At 39.9% G+C, this 20,424-nt stretch overlaps 2 protein-coding genes across 2 annotated transcripts; both read left to right on the top strand.

Moving 5' to 3' along the window:
* Positions 1-8,914: 8,914 nt before the first annotated feature.
* On the top strand, positions 8,915-11,473 carry LOC124129305 (neuronal acetylcholine receptor subunit alpha-7-like). The gene has a single exon (XM_048397820.1). It carries the CDS (start codon positions 9,341-9,343, stop codon positions 10,454-10,456), a length of 1,116 nt encoding a protein of 371 aa, XP_048253777.1. The 5' UTR covers positions 8,915-9,340; the 3' UTR covers positions 10,457-11,473.
* Positions 11,474-15,876: 4,403 nt separating this feature from the next.
* LOC124138628 (heavy metal-binding protein HIP-like) lies at positions 15,877-19,237 on the top strand. Its single transcript, XM_046505365.2, has 2 exons — positions 15,877-16,177; positions 18,579-19,237. Exons 1-2 carry the CDS (start codon positions 15,904-15,906, stop codon positions 19,010-19,012), a joined length of 708 nt encoding a protein of 235 aa, XP_046361321.1. The 5' UTR covers positions 15,877-15,903; the 3' UTR covers positions 19,013-19,237.
* The last annotated feature ends 1,187 nt before the right edge of the window (positions 19,238-20,424 follow it).

The following is a 20,424-nucleotide window of genomic DNA, read 5'->3' as shown; positions in this document are numbered from 1 at the left end:
GTTAATACAAAAGACGGAGTTAGCTGTCATTGAAAACCTGGATCAAGCGTTTCTAAAACGAACTACGAGTAACTATAGTCCCGTGTGTCTAATAATTGTCCAAACTAAATCGTTGAATTAATTTTCTTCCCTATTTTATTGAGTAAACATCAGGTAGACCTGTTCAGAACAAAATCTTATTAATCCTGAAGTTGTTTGTTTGTTTGTTGTTTAACGCCGCACTCATCAATGGTCCAGCTATATGACGGCGGTCTGTAAAAATAAACCGAGTCTGGACCAGATAATCCAGTGATTGATATCATGAGCATCGACCTACGTAATTGGGATACGATGACATGCATCAACAAAGTCAGCGAGTCTGTTTTCACATCAGCCTTGTGATAATATTATATTTCAGTGCATGTCGATTCATCTTATTTGCTGTTTCTAATCAAAGTGCGGCACATTCACATTGTACCTTTCACTAAATCAGGACCCATGAAGGCGACTATGCTTGTCGTAAGGGGCGACTAACGGGATCGGGTGGTAACTGGAATACTGTTAAAAGCGGCGTTAAACCCAACTCAGTCACTCACTCACTCTGAAGTGTGTAACTTCCTTTTCTTCGAAGCATTCACATTGTTTAATTGATTTGATAAATGTCATTACATATCACATCGTAAATAAGGCTAATAATGACTTTCAAAAGAATCCAGAGAACAAGTGCAAGAACCGGAAAGTCAACTAATAGATAAACAGCGATTTTATGTGCGCATCAGATGTAAATTAAAGCGACGAATCCCATTCCAAATTTCTTGCTAAAAACAGAATCGATTGTACGATTCCGAATATACGTTTGTTTGTTGTTTAACATCGCACTCAGCAATATTCCAGCTATATATATATATATATATATATATATATATGCCTTCAGCAACCAATGCTTGCCGTAAAAGGTGACAATGCTTGTCGTAAGAGGCCACTTTTTTTTAATAATTCACCGACAGCATGAAATATCTCAAACGATTTCTCAATAGAAGGGAAGCAACTCTTCCGTAACTGCACTTTCCATGAGCAGAAGTGTAAATATGTCATTGGATGACTTTTTTGTAAAATGCGTCTGTAGTTGTGAATTTGTTATTATAATGGTTTCAGGTAATGTCGACAGAGTGCCAAACGGTCACAACACACAACAACTTTCTATTAGGGAGTGAGCTGGCTTTAACGCCGCTTTCAACAGTATTCCAGTTACATCACGACGTGTCTGCTTAATGTGGGAGGAAAGCCCAAAGTGATGCAGGTCTCAGACGTTTACCACCTTGAAACATAATCGGGGCGAACTGGGATTCGAACCCACATTCATAGGTTTTGGGCGTGCCCACGGGACGCAACACTGCACAGCAAATCGCGGGGCCTTAGACGACTGGGCCACCCGTGCCCCAACTTTCTAATAAACAAAATAACTTAAATTACTGACACAGTTTGTGATTTGTTGTCAAATATGGTCACATGCTATACGTATCGGGGAATGTACGCAATATCTATAAACTATTAAACTCTCAAAACAGACTTAAATAGACATATACGGTCTATTTGACACGTGACTGCATTCACAAGCTGTGATCTGACCAGCAAGCCTTACAACGTTGCAGATCTCCATACAACAACATAATTAGAATGTTGGTAAGAAATGCCTAGCTAGAACCGCTAAATATATTCCGTCAATAGGAGAAGAGTGGCGAGTAGTTTTATAACACTGTTAAGGTTTCTAAATATCAATTTAAAAAATGAGATTATCATGTTATTGTGCCGCCATGCTCAGAAGGTACACTAAACAGGAGGACAGTCTACTACAGCTTCAGAAGGTACCCTACAACACGAGGAGGCACACTTCAACCGTAGGAGGTAAACACGCTCAGAAGGTCTACTACAACCTCAGAAGACACACAGACCCGTGAAGATTCCGGGGTAGAATAGGTCTTCAGCAACCCATGCCTGCCGTTAAAGGTGAATATGCTTGTCGTAAAAGGCGACTAACGGATCGGGTGGTCAGGCTCGCTGACTTGGTTGATACAAGTCATCGATCCCAATTGCGTGGATCGATGCTCATGATATCAATCACTGGATTGTCTGGTCCAGACTCGATTATTTACAGACCGCCGTCATATAGCTGGAATATTGCTGAGTGCGGCGTTAAACAACAAACCAACCAACCAACAAACCAGAAGGCACACAGCAATCAGACACGTGAAGATCCGGGGTAGAATAGGTCTTCAGCATCCCAAGCTTGCCGTTAAAGGCGACTATGCTTGTCGTAAAAGGCGACTAACGGTATCGAGTGGTCAGGCACGCTGACTTGGTTGATGCATGTCATCGTATCCCAATTGCGTGGATCGATGCTCATGATATCAATCACTTGATTGTCTGGTCCAGACTCGATTATTTACAGACCGCCGTCATATAGCTGGAATATTGCTGAGTGCGGCGTTAAACAACAAACCAACCAACCAACAAACCAGAAGGCACACAGCAATCAGACACGTGAAGATCCGGGGTAGAATAGGTCTTCAGCATCCCAAGCTTGCCGTTAAAGGCGACTATGCTTGTCGTAAGAGGCGACTAACGGTATCGAGTGGTCAGGCACGCTGACTTGGTTGATGCATGTCATCGTATCCCAATTGCGTGGATCGATGCTCATGATGTCTGATCACGGGATTTACAGACCGCCGTCATATAACAAACCAAACAATGTCACGTTGATGCCTGAAGACATTTGCTGCCCGGTTATGTATTGGGTCAAAGGCAGCCTATGCTTGTCGTAAAAGGCGACTAAAGTGATCGGGTGGTCAGGCTTACTGACTTGGTTGATGCATGTCATCGATCCCAATTGCTTGGATCGATGCTCAAGATATCAATCACTGGATTGTCTGGTCCAGATTCGATTATTTACAGACCGCCGTCATATAGCAGGAATATTGCTGAGTGCGGCGTTAAACCACAAATAATAATCACAACAACAACAACACAGCCATCTCGAAATGTACGCTAAATTCTCATGTAGTACACTACAACCGAAGGAGGTAAGCAGCCTCAGAAGGTACATTGTAATCTCGGAAGGCACCTCTGAAAATAGTCATCAACCTCATAGGCTAGACTGTAATCTAAGAAGGCACACGGCAGTTTCTTAGGGCTCCCTACAACAACATATGCCACACCAAACTCCTTCCCAGCGCGTGACACCTTCGTTACACTCTCGGTAACATCGCTGCCACCAGTGTGGGCGCGGCCATTACAAGAATCTTGAAATTTGCCCTCTAACCCCATGTGTAGTAACGTTTATACTTTTGTTTATGTCTTTGAGAATGCCATCATATTCATTTTGAAAAGGTTTACGGCTGACCATGTTTTCCAGATGAATATAGTTTGTTGTTTTAATAATCAGATTGGTTCGAGGGGCGGTCGGGTAGCCTAGTGGTTAAAGCGTTCGCTCGTCACGCCGAAGACCCGGGTTCTATTCCCGACATGGGTACAATGTATGAAGCCCATTTCTGGTGTCCCCCGCCGTGATATAGCTGTAATAATGCTAAAAGCGGCGTAAAACAATACTCACTCACTCACTCACCCTATGAACAGACAAAACAACGTGTTAGTTACTGTCGAAAGAGTGGCCTCCCTTGAATTGATGACGGATATGATGTTTTCACCTACACTCACAAGGGACATAGAACTCTGTTACACCCCCAAGGTATGACAACAACCAGAACAGATGACATCCTGCTTGTAGACAGAAACTCCCACAAGGTGATTCAATTGACAGTGTCGGAGCAGTTTGTCAAAGATATATTTTCACACATCAAGTGGTCAGGGACGAAGTCTCTGAGGGGAAACTACAAACAGGGATGTACACACCAACCACGGAGGGTACACATCGACCACTTCAAAAAGTAAAACAACCTCAGGGGTACACTTTAACCCATAAGCAGCACTGCAATCTAAGGAGGTACACTGCAACCTTCGAAAGTACACTGCATTCTCAGGAGGTACACTACAAACCTCAACAACCACTTTAGGAGGTGCAGCCACTATTTTTCAAAATTACTTTCAAATATGTTTTGGTAGCCCACATTAGTATTGGACACTGACAGGATGTTTAGGGTTTTTTAACTGTGACTTCCAACAGTTCAGTATCATCTTATGTTGTGGTCAACTGCATCTGGAACTACTCTGGAACCAGCCAACTTACCATGCTTCTCAATACCCTCGTGGAGGTTCCGCGTTAGACCTCCCAAACAGCCTATGCTTGTTACCCCAGATGTATAAACATCGGATGAATAATTGGTCAGGCTCACCGAATGTTGATTGTCAACATACACCGGCGACGTGTATCTTTGTTTATAATATTCGGAACTCTTCTGTCTGGTCCAAACTCGATATTTTGTTTGTATCGAATGTAGTTGTTATAGAACAAACGCCGGGGGTATGTTATTGTACTGACAATATGCTACTGACTTGTATCTCGGGTAGATCATGTGATAGCAAACAGTTTACCACCACTGTTGGTGATTAATCCTAACCATCTTTGCTTTGCTTTCCTTAACCCATTCATGTTCCTCATCCCAGCTCGGTCCGGGGAGAAACTTGGCTTCTTGATGGCTGTCTTTGTTTCTCATACAATGTTCCTGAGTCTGATCCACGGCAACATGCCACCCACCTCGGACTGCACATCCACACTGTCTCTGTACCTGTTGATGAACGAGATCCAAGGATTCCTCACCATCTTTGCTTCTATCATTGTGCTCGTGGTTCATCACCAGAAAGTGGTGGCCCATACCGACTCAACATCCTTGGACACAAACCCTCTTCTGGACCGTGCAAGGCCTGTAACTGGGAACGTTTACTTGACTGTGTATTTTTTGTCATATCTCTGACAAACCTGGAGCCAGCATCTTTATCCTGTTCATTTAGAAGATGAAAAGAATTAGGAACGAAAATTAGTTTTGAGATGCAAAATTACTGCTATTAAATCTACAGGTAAGCTAGTTTTTACATTAAAGACATGATAAATGTAAATGTTTATCTCCGTTCTATCATGAAAACACGAAACGCTGTCTGATGTTGGAGAAGTCAGTAAGTGAAGCGGTTTTCATTGACCCTATTGTTTTGAGTGCATTGTCGACTACACACCGATTAAATGAGATCTTCATAGATCGGATGATGAATTGGTCGGGCTCAGCGACTGTGTCAACATACACCGTCGACGTGTATCCTTTTCACAACATTAAGAACTGATTTGACTGGTCCAAACTCGATATTCTGTTGGAATTCGAATGTAGTACGAATACTGTCTTGTATCTCTGGTAGATCATATGATCGCAAACAGTTTACTACCACTGTTGGTGGTCATTACAACTTTTGCTAAAATGGACAATTGTCATGTTTAGATACTCAATGTTAAAATACGGCAGTTGGAATTTCCAGTGGTTCACGTCGAAGTTTCAGGTTCGATTCCTAACATTGGCACAATGTGTTAAGCCCATTTGTTGTACCTTCCTCTGTGGTATTGCTGGAATATTGCTCAAACTGAAATGACACACTTCACATTATCAAGAAGATTCTTGAATACACAATGCCATTTAGAAGTGGTCAAATGTAACAAATGTTATATTTGGGATAACACTTTCTTAGTAAAGTGCAGATTCTCGTACTTTTTGGGGGTTGAGTCCCGTCCGGAATTCGAACCCACACTTGCCAATTTACACTTGTCAGAGGGGTACTCAAAGTACGTGATCTTGACTACCAGTTGTCGGACTTTCATTTTTTGTGGAAGCCTCGGTGGCTGAGTGGGTTAGATCGCTGACTTTGTGTGCTGGCGATTAGGTGCCTCACTCTGGGACTCAACCCAAAAAAGTATGAGAATCTGTACTTTACTAAGAAAGCGTTATCCCAAATATAACATTTGTTACAAAAGAAGATTCTTCTGTGTGAATCTTTATTATTGTTGAGTGGATGTTCATGTGCACCTGCACGTTTATATGTCATGTGCGTTGGAGACTATGTACATATTATATTACCATGGATAATTCATTTATTGTGTTTGCAAAATCCAATGCTTTTACACAGTGATTTTTTGTTTCCTCTCGTTGTACATTAGCCAGATTACATATCTGTCCAACACATGCAAACAAATCCAGTATATGCATAGCTGTCATGACAACTCTAAACTCTAAACAATTATAACGATTTTATTAGAAATGCACATGTAACATTTACAAGCGGGTTTCCCAAATGCACTTAGATGCAAATGACAAAGCAAAATACCCTTCAGATGGATATCGATCGACTGGGGCCATATGTACAAAATGTATACAGCGTCCGCTTCAAATTCCACTGGGATTCCTAAAAGTATTTTTCTTGATTCATTAAATCGATTCTGGACAGTTTGTTATGGTTACCATTGACCTAACACGGTTCCACGGACCTCTCCGTTGTAACAGTGCTTGTAGAATGGATTATGCCAGTGTTTCAAGGACTTTAAAGGACGAGCTTGCCTATTACGCCCAGTCGAATCTGTTACATCAGATTATCGAAACTGGTTATTCTCTAGCGTTGACACTGTATGTTGTATTGCAGTGAAGTGATTTAATATGGACCGTTACGTGAGAATCGGTATGGTCAGAATATGCCTTCTCCTGTTTGTATTTATGGGTGCGAAAGCAGATTCAGAAACAAGAGACTCTTTAAGTCATTTGAGGAAGGATCTTCTTGCACAACAAGATAATGCTGTTCCTCCGTTCAAAGGAAACTCGAAATCAGTAGACGTTTCACTGTCCTTCACCCCGGTCACGATCCTAGACTTGAACTCAGTCACCCAAGTGTTGTCTGTGACTGGATATCTCAAGGTAAGCTGGCTTGACTCGAGACTCACTTGGAATGTTCACAATCATTCAGATGTCCGATTGATGGAGGTAAGAAGTGGCGACATATGGACACCCACTATATCTGTTGGCAACAGTGTATCAGACATGAATCCAGTGGAAACAAAGATACCTATTGTTGTCATGCATTCCGGGTACGTGACATGGCAAACTGTCGATGTTTTCCGGACAGTGTGTAAGATAGACGTTTCACGATTTCCTTTCGACACTCAACACTGTCCCCTGCTCTTCACTCCTTCCTATGGATACACACTTAACATTTCAATTGATGATGACGATATTCCAGGAAAAAATTTCTTGGGTGAAAATGGTGAATGGAAAACTCGAAGAGTTTCTGCGTTCCTCTCATTAATAGAAAAATTTGAAATTGCCGAATACATGCTCACATTGGAAAGGAAATATGTTTACTATCTCATTAACTTTCTCTTCCCCATGGGCCTCATGTCCATCCTTAACCCATTCGTGTTTCTCATCCCAGCTCGGTCTGGGGAGAAACTTGGCTTCTTGATGGCTGTCTTTGTTTCTCATACAATGTTCCTGAGTCTGATCCACGGCAACATGCCACCCACTTCGGACAGCACATCCTCGCTGTCTCTGTACCTGTTGATGAACGAGATCCAAGGATTCCTCACCATCTTTGCTTCTATCATTGTGCTTGTGGTTCATCACCAGAAAGAGGAGGCCCAGACTAACACAACATCCTCGGACACAAAACCCTTTTCTGGACCATGCAAGTCCTGTAACATGGAACGTTTACTTGACTGTGTATTTTTTGCCGTATCTTTGACAATAGCTGGTGGCAGCATCTTGATCCTGTTCATTTAAGGGATAAAAAGAATTAGGAACGGAACGCGCATCATGATTTTTAAGATGTAACATTTAGCACGAATAATTCTACAGGTAACCTAGTTTTTCCTTGAAAACACGATATGTGTATGTTTATCTCCATTCTATCATACTAACACAAACGCTGTTTGGTGTTTGTAAAAGGTCTTAGTGAAGCAGTTTGGTTGACCCCAATGTTTGGAGTGGATTGTCGATGAATTAACTAAACACCAATTAAATGCTTTTGTACAAAGGATGGCGATGTATATTGGTTCTACATTTGTATTCTTTGCCAGTAAAGATGATAATCATTGACAGTGTGTGTCACAGCTACTCCGTAAGCAAAGTGTGTATCCTTAAAAAATTAAGCAAGAATTGCAATGTTGTCCTTAATATTTGCTATTTAGTAATATTCCCTATGCACGTCGCACAAGGTCTTCATGAATCAGCTGGTGAATTGGTCAGACTCACTGACTATTGATTGTCAACATACTCCGGCAACGAACTGGTTTGTCTGGTCCAAACTTGATATTTTGTTGGAATTCGAATGTAGCTGGAATTCTGCTGAGTGAGGTGTAATAGAACAAACGCCAGGTGTTTGTTACTGTACTGACAATATGTTACTGTCTTGTATCTCGGTTAGATCATATGATAGCAAACAGTTTACTACCACTGTTGGTGTGTCATTACAACTTTGGCTAAAATGGACAATTGTCATGTTCACATACTTAATGTAAATATACAGCAGTAGGATATTCCAGCCTTTAACGCAATTGCGCGTAATGTCAAAGACTCAGGCTCGATTCCTCACAAGGGCACAATGTGTGAAGCCCATTTCTTTTACCTTCCTCTGTGATATTGCTGGAATGATGTTAAGTGGATAAAATTTATATTATTCTCAAACTAAAATAACACACTTCACATTATCAAGAAGATTATCCTATGTGAATCATTATTATTGTTGAGGTGGTGTTCATGTGCACCTGCACGTTTATATGTCATATGCTTTGGAGACTATTAAACATATTACATTACCATAGATAGTTCATTTATCGTGTTTGGCAGGTCGAATGCTTTTACATAGTGATTCTTTGTTCCCTCATGTTGTACATTAGCCAGATGACATATATGTCACACATGCAAACAAATCCAGTATATGCATAGCTTTCATGACAACTCTAAACTCACAATTATAACGATTTTATCACAAATACACATGTAACGTTTACAAGCTGTTTTCCCAAATGCACATAGATGCAAATGACAAAGCAAAATACAGTTTAAATGGATATTGATTGACTTGGACCATCCGTACCAAATGTGCACAGCGATCACTGCAGATTCCACTGGGATTACTTAAAGTATTGCTATACATTCATTAAATTGCTCCTGAACAGTCTGTTATGGTTATCGTTGACCAAACACGGTTTAATTGCTCTCTCTCTTTTGTAACAGTGCCTGAAGCCTGTTTTGTGGCAATGTTTCACGAGGGTTATAAAGGACGAGCTGTGCGCACAGTGGAATCTGTTATGCCAGATTATTGAAACTGGTTATTCTCTAGCGTTGACGCTGTATGTTGTATTGCAGTGAAGTGATTTAATATGGACCGTTACGTGAGAATCGGTATGGTCAGAATATGCCTTCTCCTGTTTGTATTTATGGGCGTGAAAGCAGATTCAGAAACAAGAGACTCTTTAAGTCATTTGAGGAAGGATCTTCTTGCACAACAAGATAATGCTGTTCCTCCGTTCAAAGGAAACTCGAAATCAGTAGACGTTTCACTGTCCTTCACCCCAGTCACGATCCTAGACTTGAACTCTGTCACCCAAGAGTTGACTGTGACTGGATATCTCAGGGTAAGATGGCTTGACTCGAGACTCACTTGGAATGTTCACAGTCATTCAGATGTCCGATTGATGGAGGTAAGAAGTGGCGACATATGGACACCCACTATATCTGTTGGCAACAGTGTATCAGACATGAATCCAGTGGAAACAAAGATACCTATTCTTGTCATGCATTCCGGGTACGTGACATGGCAAACTGTCGATGTTTTCCGGACAGTGTGTAAGATAGACGTTTCACGATTTCCTTTCGACACTCAACACTGTCCCCTGCTCTTCACTCCTCCCTATGGATACACACTTAACATTACAATTGATGACAACGATATTCCAGGAAAAAATTTCTTGGGTGAAAATGGTGAATGGAAAACTCGAAGAGTTTCTGCGTACCTCTCATTAATAGAAACATTTGAAATTGCCGAATACATGTTCACATTGGAAAGGAAATATGTTTACTATCTCATTAACTTTCTCTTCCCCATGGGCCTCATGTCCATCCTTAACCCATTCGTGTTTCTCATCCCAGCTCGGTCTGGGGAGAAACTTGGCTTCTTGATGGCTGTCTTTGTTTCTCATACAATGTTCCTGAGTCTGATCCACGGCAACATGCCGCCCACTTCGGACAGCACATCCAGGCTCTCTCTGTACCTGTTGATGAACGAGATCCAAGGATTCCTCACCATCTTTGCTTCTATCATTGTGCTCGTGGTTCATCACCAGAAAGAGGAGGCCCAGACCAACACAACATCCTCGGACACAAAACCCTCTTATGGATCGTGCAAGGCCTGTTACTGGGAACGTTTACTTGACTGTGTATTTTTTGTTGTATCTCTGACAATAGCTGGTAGCAGCATCTTGATCTTGTTCATTTAGAGGATGAAAAGAATGAGGAACGGAAAGCGCATCATGAGTTTTTAGATGTAAACTTACTGCTATCAAATCTACAGGTAACCTAGTTTTTACATTAACGACACGGTAAATGTAAATGTTTATCTCAGTTCTATCCTAAAAACACGAAACGCTGGTTGGTGTTTGAGAAGATATTGAGTGAAGTGGTTTTGGTTGACCCCAAAGCTTTTGAGTGCACTGTCGATCTGAATTAACTAAGCACCGATTATATGCCCGTAAACAAAGGATAGTGATGTATATGCTTACATGTTGTTTTTACATATACAGTAAACTACGGTTATAACGACCACGCTTATAACTAACTGACGGATATAACAAACTTACTTTTTTGGTCCCGACTATTTGCTGTAGTTATGCTATATATATGCTTATAACGAACTACGGTTTTAAACGAACTAAAATTAGTAGTCCCTTTGAGTTCGTTATAACCGTAGTTTACTGTAGATTCTTTGCCCGCGTAGATGCTAATCTTTGACAGTGTGTATCCCAGCTACTTCGTAAGTCAAGTGTGTATCATTAAAAATTATTCAAGCCTTGCAATTTTGTCTCTATTATTTGAAATACCTTCTCTCAGTGGATTTCTATCATGTCTTCTGCCAAAAAGCATTGCCATACATTCTTTGAATATTGTAGCAACCGCAACTCTGCATTTTGTAGATTTCATGATTCCAAAATATGTACCGACAATGACTGAGTGAAAAAGACGTACTTTTTTCATGATACACTACACTTATTTTGATAATGAGATATGTCACGTTAATTAAAGATACACTTAATATATAAGAATCAGTTATTTGCATTAATTATCGAAAGATAAAACAATATCCCTATCAAAAGAGGAGTAGCATATTAACATTCGTGGAGAAGCGGCCGTCAAATCAGAGATGGCTTTTGTGATTTGAAACCAGAGTATTTTCCAAATTCATGGTGAAAAATAGTTCCTGGAACAAGCTTATTCAAGTAACTTACTTCTGTATGACTCCTTAGACGACTGTATCGTCATGATCCATATACATGGGAACTGTTTGTCCAACATAATTTAATCATTTTCATTTCATATTTCATGAATGTATATGAATCGTTTGAATTTCTTGGCAATTAAATTGCCGGGCAAAATGATGGTGTCTTACAATGAAACAAACAAATTGGTTATTCGATGGTGATGTATTTGATACTGGCTTAATAGTTATGTTTTGGATCTTCAGTTTGCAGTGTTTCGGCGATTGTTTTCAGCCTAATAACGTTTTGAAAATGTTTGTGACTTTGAGCCAAATCCAACTTTCAAGTGTATGTGCGTACATCATACGTGAAATACACCCTCACTATGTGTTTTATGTTTCTAAATGATATTCAGCATGCGTATATGCATGTATGAATATGAAATCAAATTCATATTCATATTCATATTCATATTCATACATACATACATACATACATACATACATACAAATGTGCATATGCATATATACACACAAATGCAATATACATATAGATATTACATATAATATAATATACAGTTAAGGATTGACTGTGTATTTGTTTAGGTTCACTGAGGTATGAATCGAAAAACCTATGTGCAAACTGTATGAACTGAAGAAAATACACAGTCAATGCTTATAATTAAATTCTACAACGTAAAACATGTTTAATCTACGATAGTTTAACCAAAAACTGTTGTATATATCAAAACTGACAAAAAAGACGAGATTGATAAACATTCCAGGTGTAGGAATACATACTGTGGCGTGACATGAATCAGGTGTTCGTTTAATTTATGCACATAACTTGACACGCCTACAAAGTCAGTAGCCAATCAACGGAGAGTAGGATCAAATAATGTTCATAGGACCTGTCAATTAAGGCAAGAGGCGAGAACCGGAAGAAATCGGAAGAAATATGTCCAGAAGGCGGCTGTTTCAAATGACATGGTCAGTTACCGCCAGATTCAAACATTAGTTCCCTGAAAAATGCTAGTTAGAAATGAAACCCGAAGACATGAAAGTTCTTAAACCGAGGCGAGCGGGAAAAAACAGGCGAGCGAGCCTGCACGTTTGCTGTTTCATTCTATCTCGGCCTTCGGTTTCAAAGGGTAGTTTGGACAATGAATATGCATGAATGTCGCTGAATGTTCTGTACATGACGATACACGTGAACAGAAAGGGAATTCTCTCAACTGCAATATCATATTACAGTCGACGGAATTCCCTTTCTGCTCACGCGTATCGTCATGCAATTATATTGGGATTCCCAGACATTCCGCAGTAATAAAAGTAGTGCGCCTCGGTGGGCGTGGCTTAATTTTTTACATTCATTGGGAAATGAATGCAATACCACGTGACCAATTCAGCTAATCAGAATGCAGGAATTTAATTGAACACAGCGACAATTTAATTATATATACATATTTGAATCCATATACATATTCATTTACATATATAATTTCATATACACATTGATATTCATACACATACACTGAACATTGTACTAAAAGCTCTTTAAACATATTCCTGTCAGTGTGCCACGGGTAATTAAAAAATAATTATATAACAGGAAACAGTATTTTTGTCACAGTAAACAGATATCAAGCATATTTATTACTTTTCTTTGTATCGGTAAAGCTGACACTCACTCACTCACTCACTCACTCACTCACTCACTCACTCACTCACCCACCCACCCACCCACCCACCCAACCAACCAACCAACCAACCAACCAACCACTCACTCACTCACTCACTCACTCACTCACTCACTCACTCACTCACTATTGCGTTACTGCTGTGGTTACATCACCTTCTTATGGTGAGAAATAGCTTCTTGTTGGAATGTATCATCATCTTTGAAGTAGTGTTGTGATAAAATGTCACTAGCGCCCAGCATACCTGCACAAAATACTTTCATCCATTCATGCATACCGGAAACAAATAACATGGGTCGATAACTGCTGACTCAGCACGTCTATAATAAAGTAAAGATGCTCAGCAAAGAGACAGAAATATCTCACCTGTAGTGACCAGAGGGAAGGCAAAACACACATGACTGAAAACATGTTTTTGACATGGAGAAGGACGTCATACCGAAGCATTAATGTACACTTTATTGGTCTCGGAACTCATGGTTTGGATGGAAACCTAATTATAAAAATGTTACTCCAACATACTGCATGGTTAAATATACCTATTGCTTTTTACCGGGGCATGAATTTTTGTGTGAATTCTCAAACTGATTATTCTAGTCATACCTGATAATGTGTACGTGATGGATTCTCCCATACTCCCCATAGTGACATCCACAATATGAACATTTAAATAAGTAACGACGCTTTGAGTGGTAGGTAATCCCGTGAGGATGTAAGGAAAGAAGACCTCTGAGCCCATTGTCGTAATGTCGTTGGTGTATCATCGCACTCTCCTACTCATGTTTATCCGGTCCATAATCGATACTTACTTTGATCATAATCGATACTTAATTAGGTCATAATCGATAATTACTTTGATCATAATCGACACAGCCCGATGACATCCATACGTTTAATGATTCTGTCAGGGCAACGTTCAACAACCGTCAGGAGATCACTGAAGTGGTTATTGATTAACACCCAGCATATCGATTCCCACAAAACTTTCATTCACAAGTCAATTCTGGTTTGAAAAACAATTTGCTAATATCGGAAACAGTCTGTCCGATAAAATAGAAATGTTAGGGAACATATCCATATATGCTTATTGCAAAAGGGTCATGTGGTCAAATGACAAAGTAAAATAATACATTATTGTGGGTTTACTAAATCCGCATTAACCTACGATAAAGTTTCCAAGGAAAAGGTTATATCATTTGACTCAAGTTGTTTACTAAATGTGTTTTTGCACCACAAGGACACAGTGTGTTGACAACATTTGTCTTCCTACAAAATATGTAAATGTGTGCTCACCAAACCACACGAATTCTGTCAATTGGGTCATAACAACATTGGTATTAGGAGTGACAGTGACTTGTGAAGTATTACATCAATGACATAGTTCTTCGACAAAGCACCTCAAAGTAATGTAAATTCTTTTCTCTCAAATACTAGAATATTTGAATTGTTTACCGATTCATGTTACTTAACTATTAAGTTTTCAATACAATCAGTATTTATTTCGTCTAGCGCGCATTTACACAGTATATTTCGTCCATTCATGTTGAGAAAAGTAGAATACAAAATATCAGATTTTTATGGTAGTAACTTCTAAATGTCTTTCAAAGACTCAGTAATTATGTTATTTTTAAATTGTACATTTGGATAGGCTCTCTAAGGTTGTGTTTACATTTTCACCTTTTCGCGAACACCATCAATATTTAACAGTGATCATAGACACGTGCTTATTAAATAATCGAAATCGTACAATCGATTTTGCTTTTAGCACATATTTCTTGTCTGCGGTGTCGGGCAACAAACAAACACTTACTTTTTTATGCAAATTGTGCGAGTGACGGGTGTTACCGGTAGGGCAGGATATGCTTGCCCTTTTCGCGAACACCTCGTGTCATCACTGATTTTCAGTGATACATTTCAATAATTCTTAGCGCTATTTTGCCTTTTACGCCCAAAGGTAGATAATCGAGGTGAGAATTCTCTGGCGTTAATGTTTTATATATATTTTATGATTAACAAAAGGGTTTTTCCGCTTTTATGTAGATATATAATTGCACCGTTTGGAAAAATAGGTACATTAGTTGGGAAATCGGCTAATCTAGAAAACATTCTTCATGTTTGTCAGAATCACAAATCTTAAACCCATAGCAAACTGAGGTTGTTTGTTTCTGTCAAAAAGTTGTGAGTATATAAGAAAAAACTCAATTTCTTGGTGTAACTTGGCAATAAAGTACCATTTAAAGTTGCATTGTCATGTTATCTTGTGTTGAGCATCAAGAGATGGGCGTGGTGAATTGTTTTGCACCCAAAACACATGAGGTTTTGTTCTCGGGGGGAAAAGACCATTGTCCGAGGAAAACAGGAATTTCATATTTTGAATCGCTTCCTGTTTGGCCCAGATATAGTTTAGGTTTTACGAACGAATTTGACTAGCTTATCACCCAGAATTATCATAATCCTGTTTTGAATGGGTTCCTATGTTAAGAGGTACACATCCCCTTGCCAGTCAATGTCAGAAGCGCGGGGCGTGCTGGAAGAAGCAAGAACACAAATATTTGACAAATTGAAGATGGAGGACTTGTTATTTGTTGAGGCTATTGTGTTGGCAGGCAAAGTGATCCTCCCTAACTTGGCTCGCGGGGCATGTTTGTTGTCTCAACGTTTCATATTGACTCAAAAAGTCTGACATGGGCGGCGTGAGGAAGGTCGTATTGCACGCAGGTATAAAAGACAAGCACGGACTCAGAACACCACTCTGCAGAACACCTCTATCAAAATGACTCGTGAAACGGCGTTAGTGCTCTTAAGCATTATAGTTTATGTATCATCTGCGCATAAGGTTGAAAAGGCTGCAGCCATCCCCACAAGATATAACGCATGGGCAGCCGGATCCAATAACTGTTCCTGTGCGTCCGATATCACTGCCCTCAAGAGAGAAATCCTCCAGGAAGTTCATCAGCGACAGGAACTCAAGGGTGCTTTGGAGACCTATGTATCAGAACTTTATGAACTCAGAGCTTTAGTCACTGCTCTAAAAAATGCAACCAAAGGTAAGTGTTTATTCGGCCATAGGACTGTCAATTTAACACTTTCTACTTATTCTTTTAATAAGGGGAGGTGGGTAGCATATTGGTTATAGCGTTCACTCTTCAAGCTGAAGGTCGGGTCCGATTCACCTCATCTAAAAAGTGCCAATCAAATAGTTCAAACGCCGTCTACAAGGAGACGTGGCGATCAAATGTGAGGATCTATACCGAAACGTCACATCATAATAGAATAAAGAAGTTGTCATCAATAAATTATCTTGTCTTCACTGTTACTTACCAAATTCTAAAAAATGACCCGTGAAGGTCCGGGGTAGAATAGGTCTTCAACAACCCATGCTTGCCGTAGAAGGCGACTATGCTTGTCGTAAGAGGCGACTTACGGGATCGGGTGGTCAGTCTCGCTGACTTGGTTGTCGTAAGTCATCGATCCGAATTGCGTGGATTGATGTTCATGATGTAAATCACTGGATTGTCTGGTCCAGACTCGATTATTTACAGACCGCCGTCATATAGCTGGGATATTGCTGAGTGCGGCGTTTAACAACAAACCAACCAACCAACCAATCCAAAAAATGCCAATCAAACAGTTTATATTGGAAACATCCGACACACTGACCACTTAAGCATACCAGAAGGCATAATTTAGCAGGGATTATGAATTTCTATATTTAATAAATGTACCAGTTGGTTTTGAATAGACTTAGTCATGTATTTCGACAAACAGATATTGCTAGGTCAATTACTTCAAAGAAAAACCGACAAAAAACGGGAACATAAGGTACAAGTCAAAATAGAGAATTGCATCGGACATCATCATTATGCAAAGAAATAAGATAAGCAGATCAATATGCTGAATGCAAAAGACAAACTTTACAATATGCTGAATGCAAAAGACAAACTTTACAACGTATGTTAGTGATCACCTGGCCAGGTTATGCAAGTACTTATCCTAAATCTTCTGATTATCATGATTATGGCTCAGGCAGCGTTTGGAGCATCCCTTTAAATTTAGTTTTAATTTTAAAAGAATGAAAACAGTGCATACAACACACCCAACGGTATCATTTCTTATTAACCAACTATTGTCTATACAACCTCGTGAATCATAGGATAAGTCTAATGAGCCGCAGTTTGTTGTGAAGAGATTTGTCTTGATCGTGATTTTTGGTTTGTCAGGGCCATGCCCGTACTGGTGGGTGTCAACCTTTTTCGACCTGCGTCATTTTGGACTTTTCTACCCCAAAGCTGACAAGCTGTTGTATAACTGAAATCATGTTCAACAAGGTGTTAGCCCACCTCTTATTTTAAGCCTTACAATATTTGATAAAACGCCTACAAATTTACAGTCTGTAAATTTTGGGGAAACAGCAAAAATATGCATGATTTATTATGAATTTATATCTAGTTGATCAAACAGTTCACTGTGAAAGCCTCCAGAGGTAATATGAAATGGGGTTTAACGTCGTGTTCAACATTAAACACCTCTAGAAACCAGTCTGCAAGAATACACATGATTAATTATGCCTGTTATTTCTCATTGTTCCTCTTTTTGTAAATGCAGAGATACGCCAGTAGTCTCTAACATATTTGCTGTATTCGATGATAGCCGCCCAATTCTTTATACGAGTCGTTCTATCTATTCTATCAGTATGGGTTTTTTTCTTATACCAGGATGATAAAAAATGGTCACGCTATGAAACTGATTTATTTCAAGGACCCGTGAAGATCCGGTTTATAATGTGTGTTCAGCAACCCATGCTTTCTTATAAGAGGCGACTTTGCTTGTCGTAAGAGGCGACTAACTGGATCGGTGGTCAGGCTCGCTGACTTGGTTAATGCATGTCATCGTATCACAATTGCGTAGATCGATGCTCACGATGGCAGTCACTGGATTGTCTGGTCCAGACCGCCGTCGTATAGCTGGAATTATGCTATGTGCGGTGTTAAACAACAAACAAAAATCAAACAAACTAACAAGGGTAAATCGGTCTATAAATACAACTGAATGTTATACAAAAGGCGGAACTCTCACCGATGATTAAGGAATTCCTTGTACATAAGAAGATTAGGATTTGTTGGTATCTGCGACAAACAGTTCCTTGTATATCTGGCATTCTTAACCTTCTTTATATAATGCTATGGCCATCCGATTAGTCGTTATGCCAAAAGTGAAAACGAAAAGTATGATTCAAACCATTTAATAAGGGACATTTGTGTCATGGAAGCAGTAACGGTATAAGTATTATCAAAAATAGCCATATTACAACAGTATTTTCTGCACATTACTACAGCTACGCCGATGTTTAGCCCATTTCTGGTGACCCCCGCCGTGATATTGCTGGAATATTGCATAAAGGGGCGTAAAAAAAATACTCACTCACTATAGCTACACATTTTATTTCAGTCGCCCGAGCTACTGCATTGTCCGCCCAGAGAGACCCGCCAGCAATCGCCTTCACTGCCAAGCTGAGCTACAACCGAGAGCTACAACCTCTGGACACCGTCATCTTCGACACAACTATTACCAACAACGGCGAGGGGTACAATTCAGAAACTGGTAAATTCACGGCGCCCCTCTCTGGGTCGTACTACTTCTTTGCCACGGTGTTATCCGGCTACAACACCAAAGTGGAAACTGCGGTCATAGTCAATGACAAAGAAGTATCCCGGATGTACTCAGGCGCACATGACGCGCATGGATCTGGCAGTAACGCGGCCGTTGTAAACCTCCGCAGTGGTGACAGCGTTTGGATAAGGCTCTTGTATCAAGGTGGCACTCACGTCCACGGCTTTTACAGCACGTTTTCGGGGTTTATCCTCAATGAGAAGGATCCTTGAAAACTTTGCAAAATAAACTGTGGTTTTCGTGAACAATATGACATTTCCTTGCAGGGCGAAGAAGCTAGTTCGCGTGTGTGTGCTATCCACGCTCTGGTCCAAGAAGTTTTTGTATTATTTTTTTGTATTGTGAGAGTTGAATAGGAACGCCTGTCTCTTAATCTAGACGTGTGTTATGTTGATTATAATGATTTTACAATTTAATAAATATACTTTGATATAAAATCGTCTTTGTTCTCATGTTATATTTCATTGTCGATATTCCCCAAGTTTTCATTTATTCGACTCGCCGTTGTGAATGAGTACGTTTTTCTAAAGACATTGTGTATGGATAGTACGGATAAGTTATGGTATTTTACTTTAGGTTTCAGTATGCATGTATGACATAATATATGTCAGATGTATGCATTGTTGACTACGACGTTACAATGCTATCAGCCCTTCTCCAATAAAATGTTTTCACGTGAATCACTTACACCTGTTCATAGTTAGAGACAAGAAGTTTTACTATTGAATGGGTGTAAAATGTTACCAGTGGATTGATGACATGGTTCTTATTATTCTACTTTTAAGCATTTCAGTGAATCGTTGCTTAAAATGTCAGCTTTGTTTTTTTGTTTGTTAGTTTGTTGTTTAACGCCGCACTCAGCAATATTCCAGCTATATGACGGCGATCTGTAACGAATCGAGTCTAGACCATGCTATCCAGTGATTGACATCATGAGCATCGCTCCACGCAATTGGGATACGATGACATGCATCAACCAAGCCTGACCACCCGATCCCGTTAGTCGCCTCTTAACCAAGCACAGTCGCCTTTTCGACAAGCATGGGTTGCTGAAGATCTATTTTACCCCGAATCTCCACGGGTCTAAAATGTCAGGTAAAGGCAATTGTGAACATTTAAAGCATTTTACATCTTCTGCCCTAAAGTTCAACAGTGATCTGAAGTACAACCTGTACGGTCGTAGAGATATCGTGGCTTCCCAAACCACCCATGTTAAGCACAGTCGTGGAAACCTGTCTCTGACATTACTCCCATCAACAGACAAGAGACCAGAATTTTCAGCATATCTGACGCGTTGTGTCTTAGTAGCATTTATCAATGCTGAGACAACTGCAAAAAAAATGTTTGGGCCCAGACTTTACATCTGCGCCAAACTGTGTTGCAAAACGAATATATTTCTTAAAGTTTTCTTTACTTATATTTACATACCTGTTTCTATTAGTTTTAACAAAATCAGTATTGGTGCTCTCGTGTCGCTGGATTTTCTGGTTCATCGATCACTTGATTGTATGGTTTGTTTTCAAGCATACGTCGCATGGCAAGAGTGCTGCTGTGCAACGTCAGGCAATAAATACTTACTTTTTTATGCAGATTGTATGAATGGCGGGTGCTAACGGTAGGGTAG

This window comes from Haliotis rufescens, unplaced genomic scaffold, assembly GCF_023055435.1.
Source record: "Haliotis rufescens isolate VD_foot unplaced genomic scaffold, xgHalRufe1.0.p SCAF_17, whole genome shotgun sequence".
In the NCBI taxonomy this organism is placed as follows: Eukaryota; Metazoa; Mollusca; class Gastropoda; order Lepetellida; family Haliotidae; genus Haliotis; species Haliotis rufescens.
The sequence above is the reverse complement of the archived record's forward strand: the minus strand, read 5'-3'. Positions and strand labels throughout refer to the sequence as shown.

Coding starts and splice junctions, on each gene's coding strand:
- LOC124129305 (XM_048397820.1), top strand. CDS start 9,341: ATGGACCGTTACGTGAGAATCGGTATGGTCAGAATATGCCTTCTCCTG.
- LOC124138628 (XM_046505365.2), top strand. CDS start 15,904: ATGACTCGTGAAACGGCGTTAGTGCTCTTAAGCATTATAGTTTATGTA. Junction 16,178..18,578: donor TCTAAAAAATGCAACCAAAG/GTAAGTGTTTAT, acceptor ATTTTATTTCAG/TCGCCCGAGCTACTGCATTG.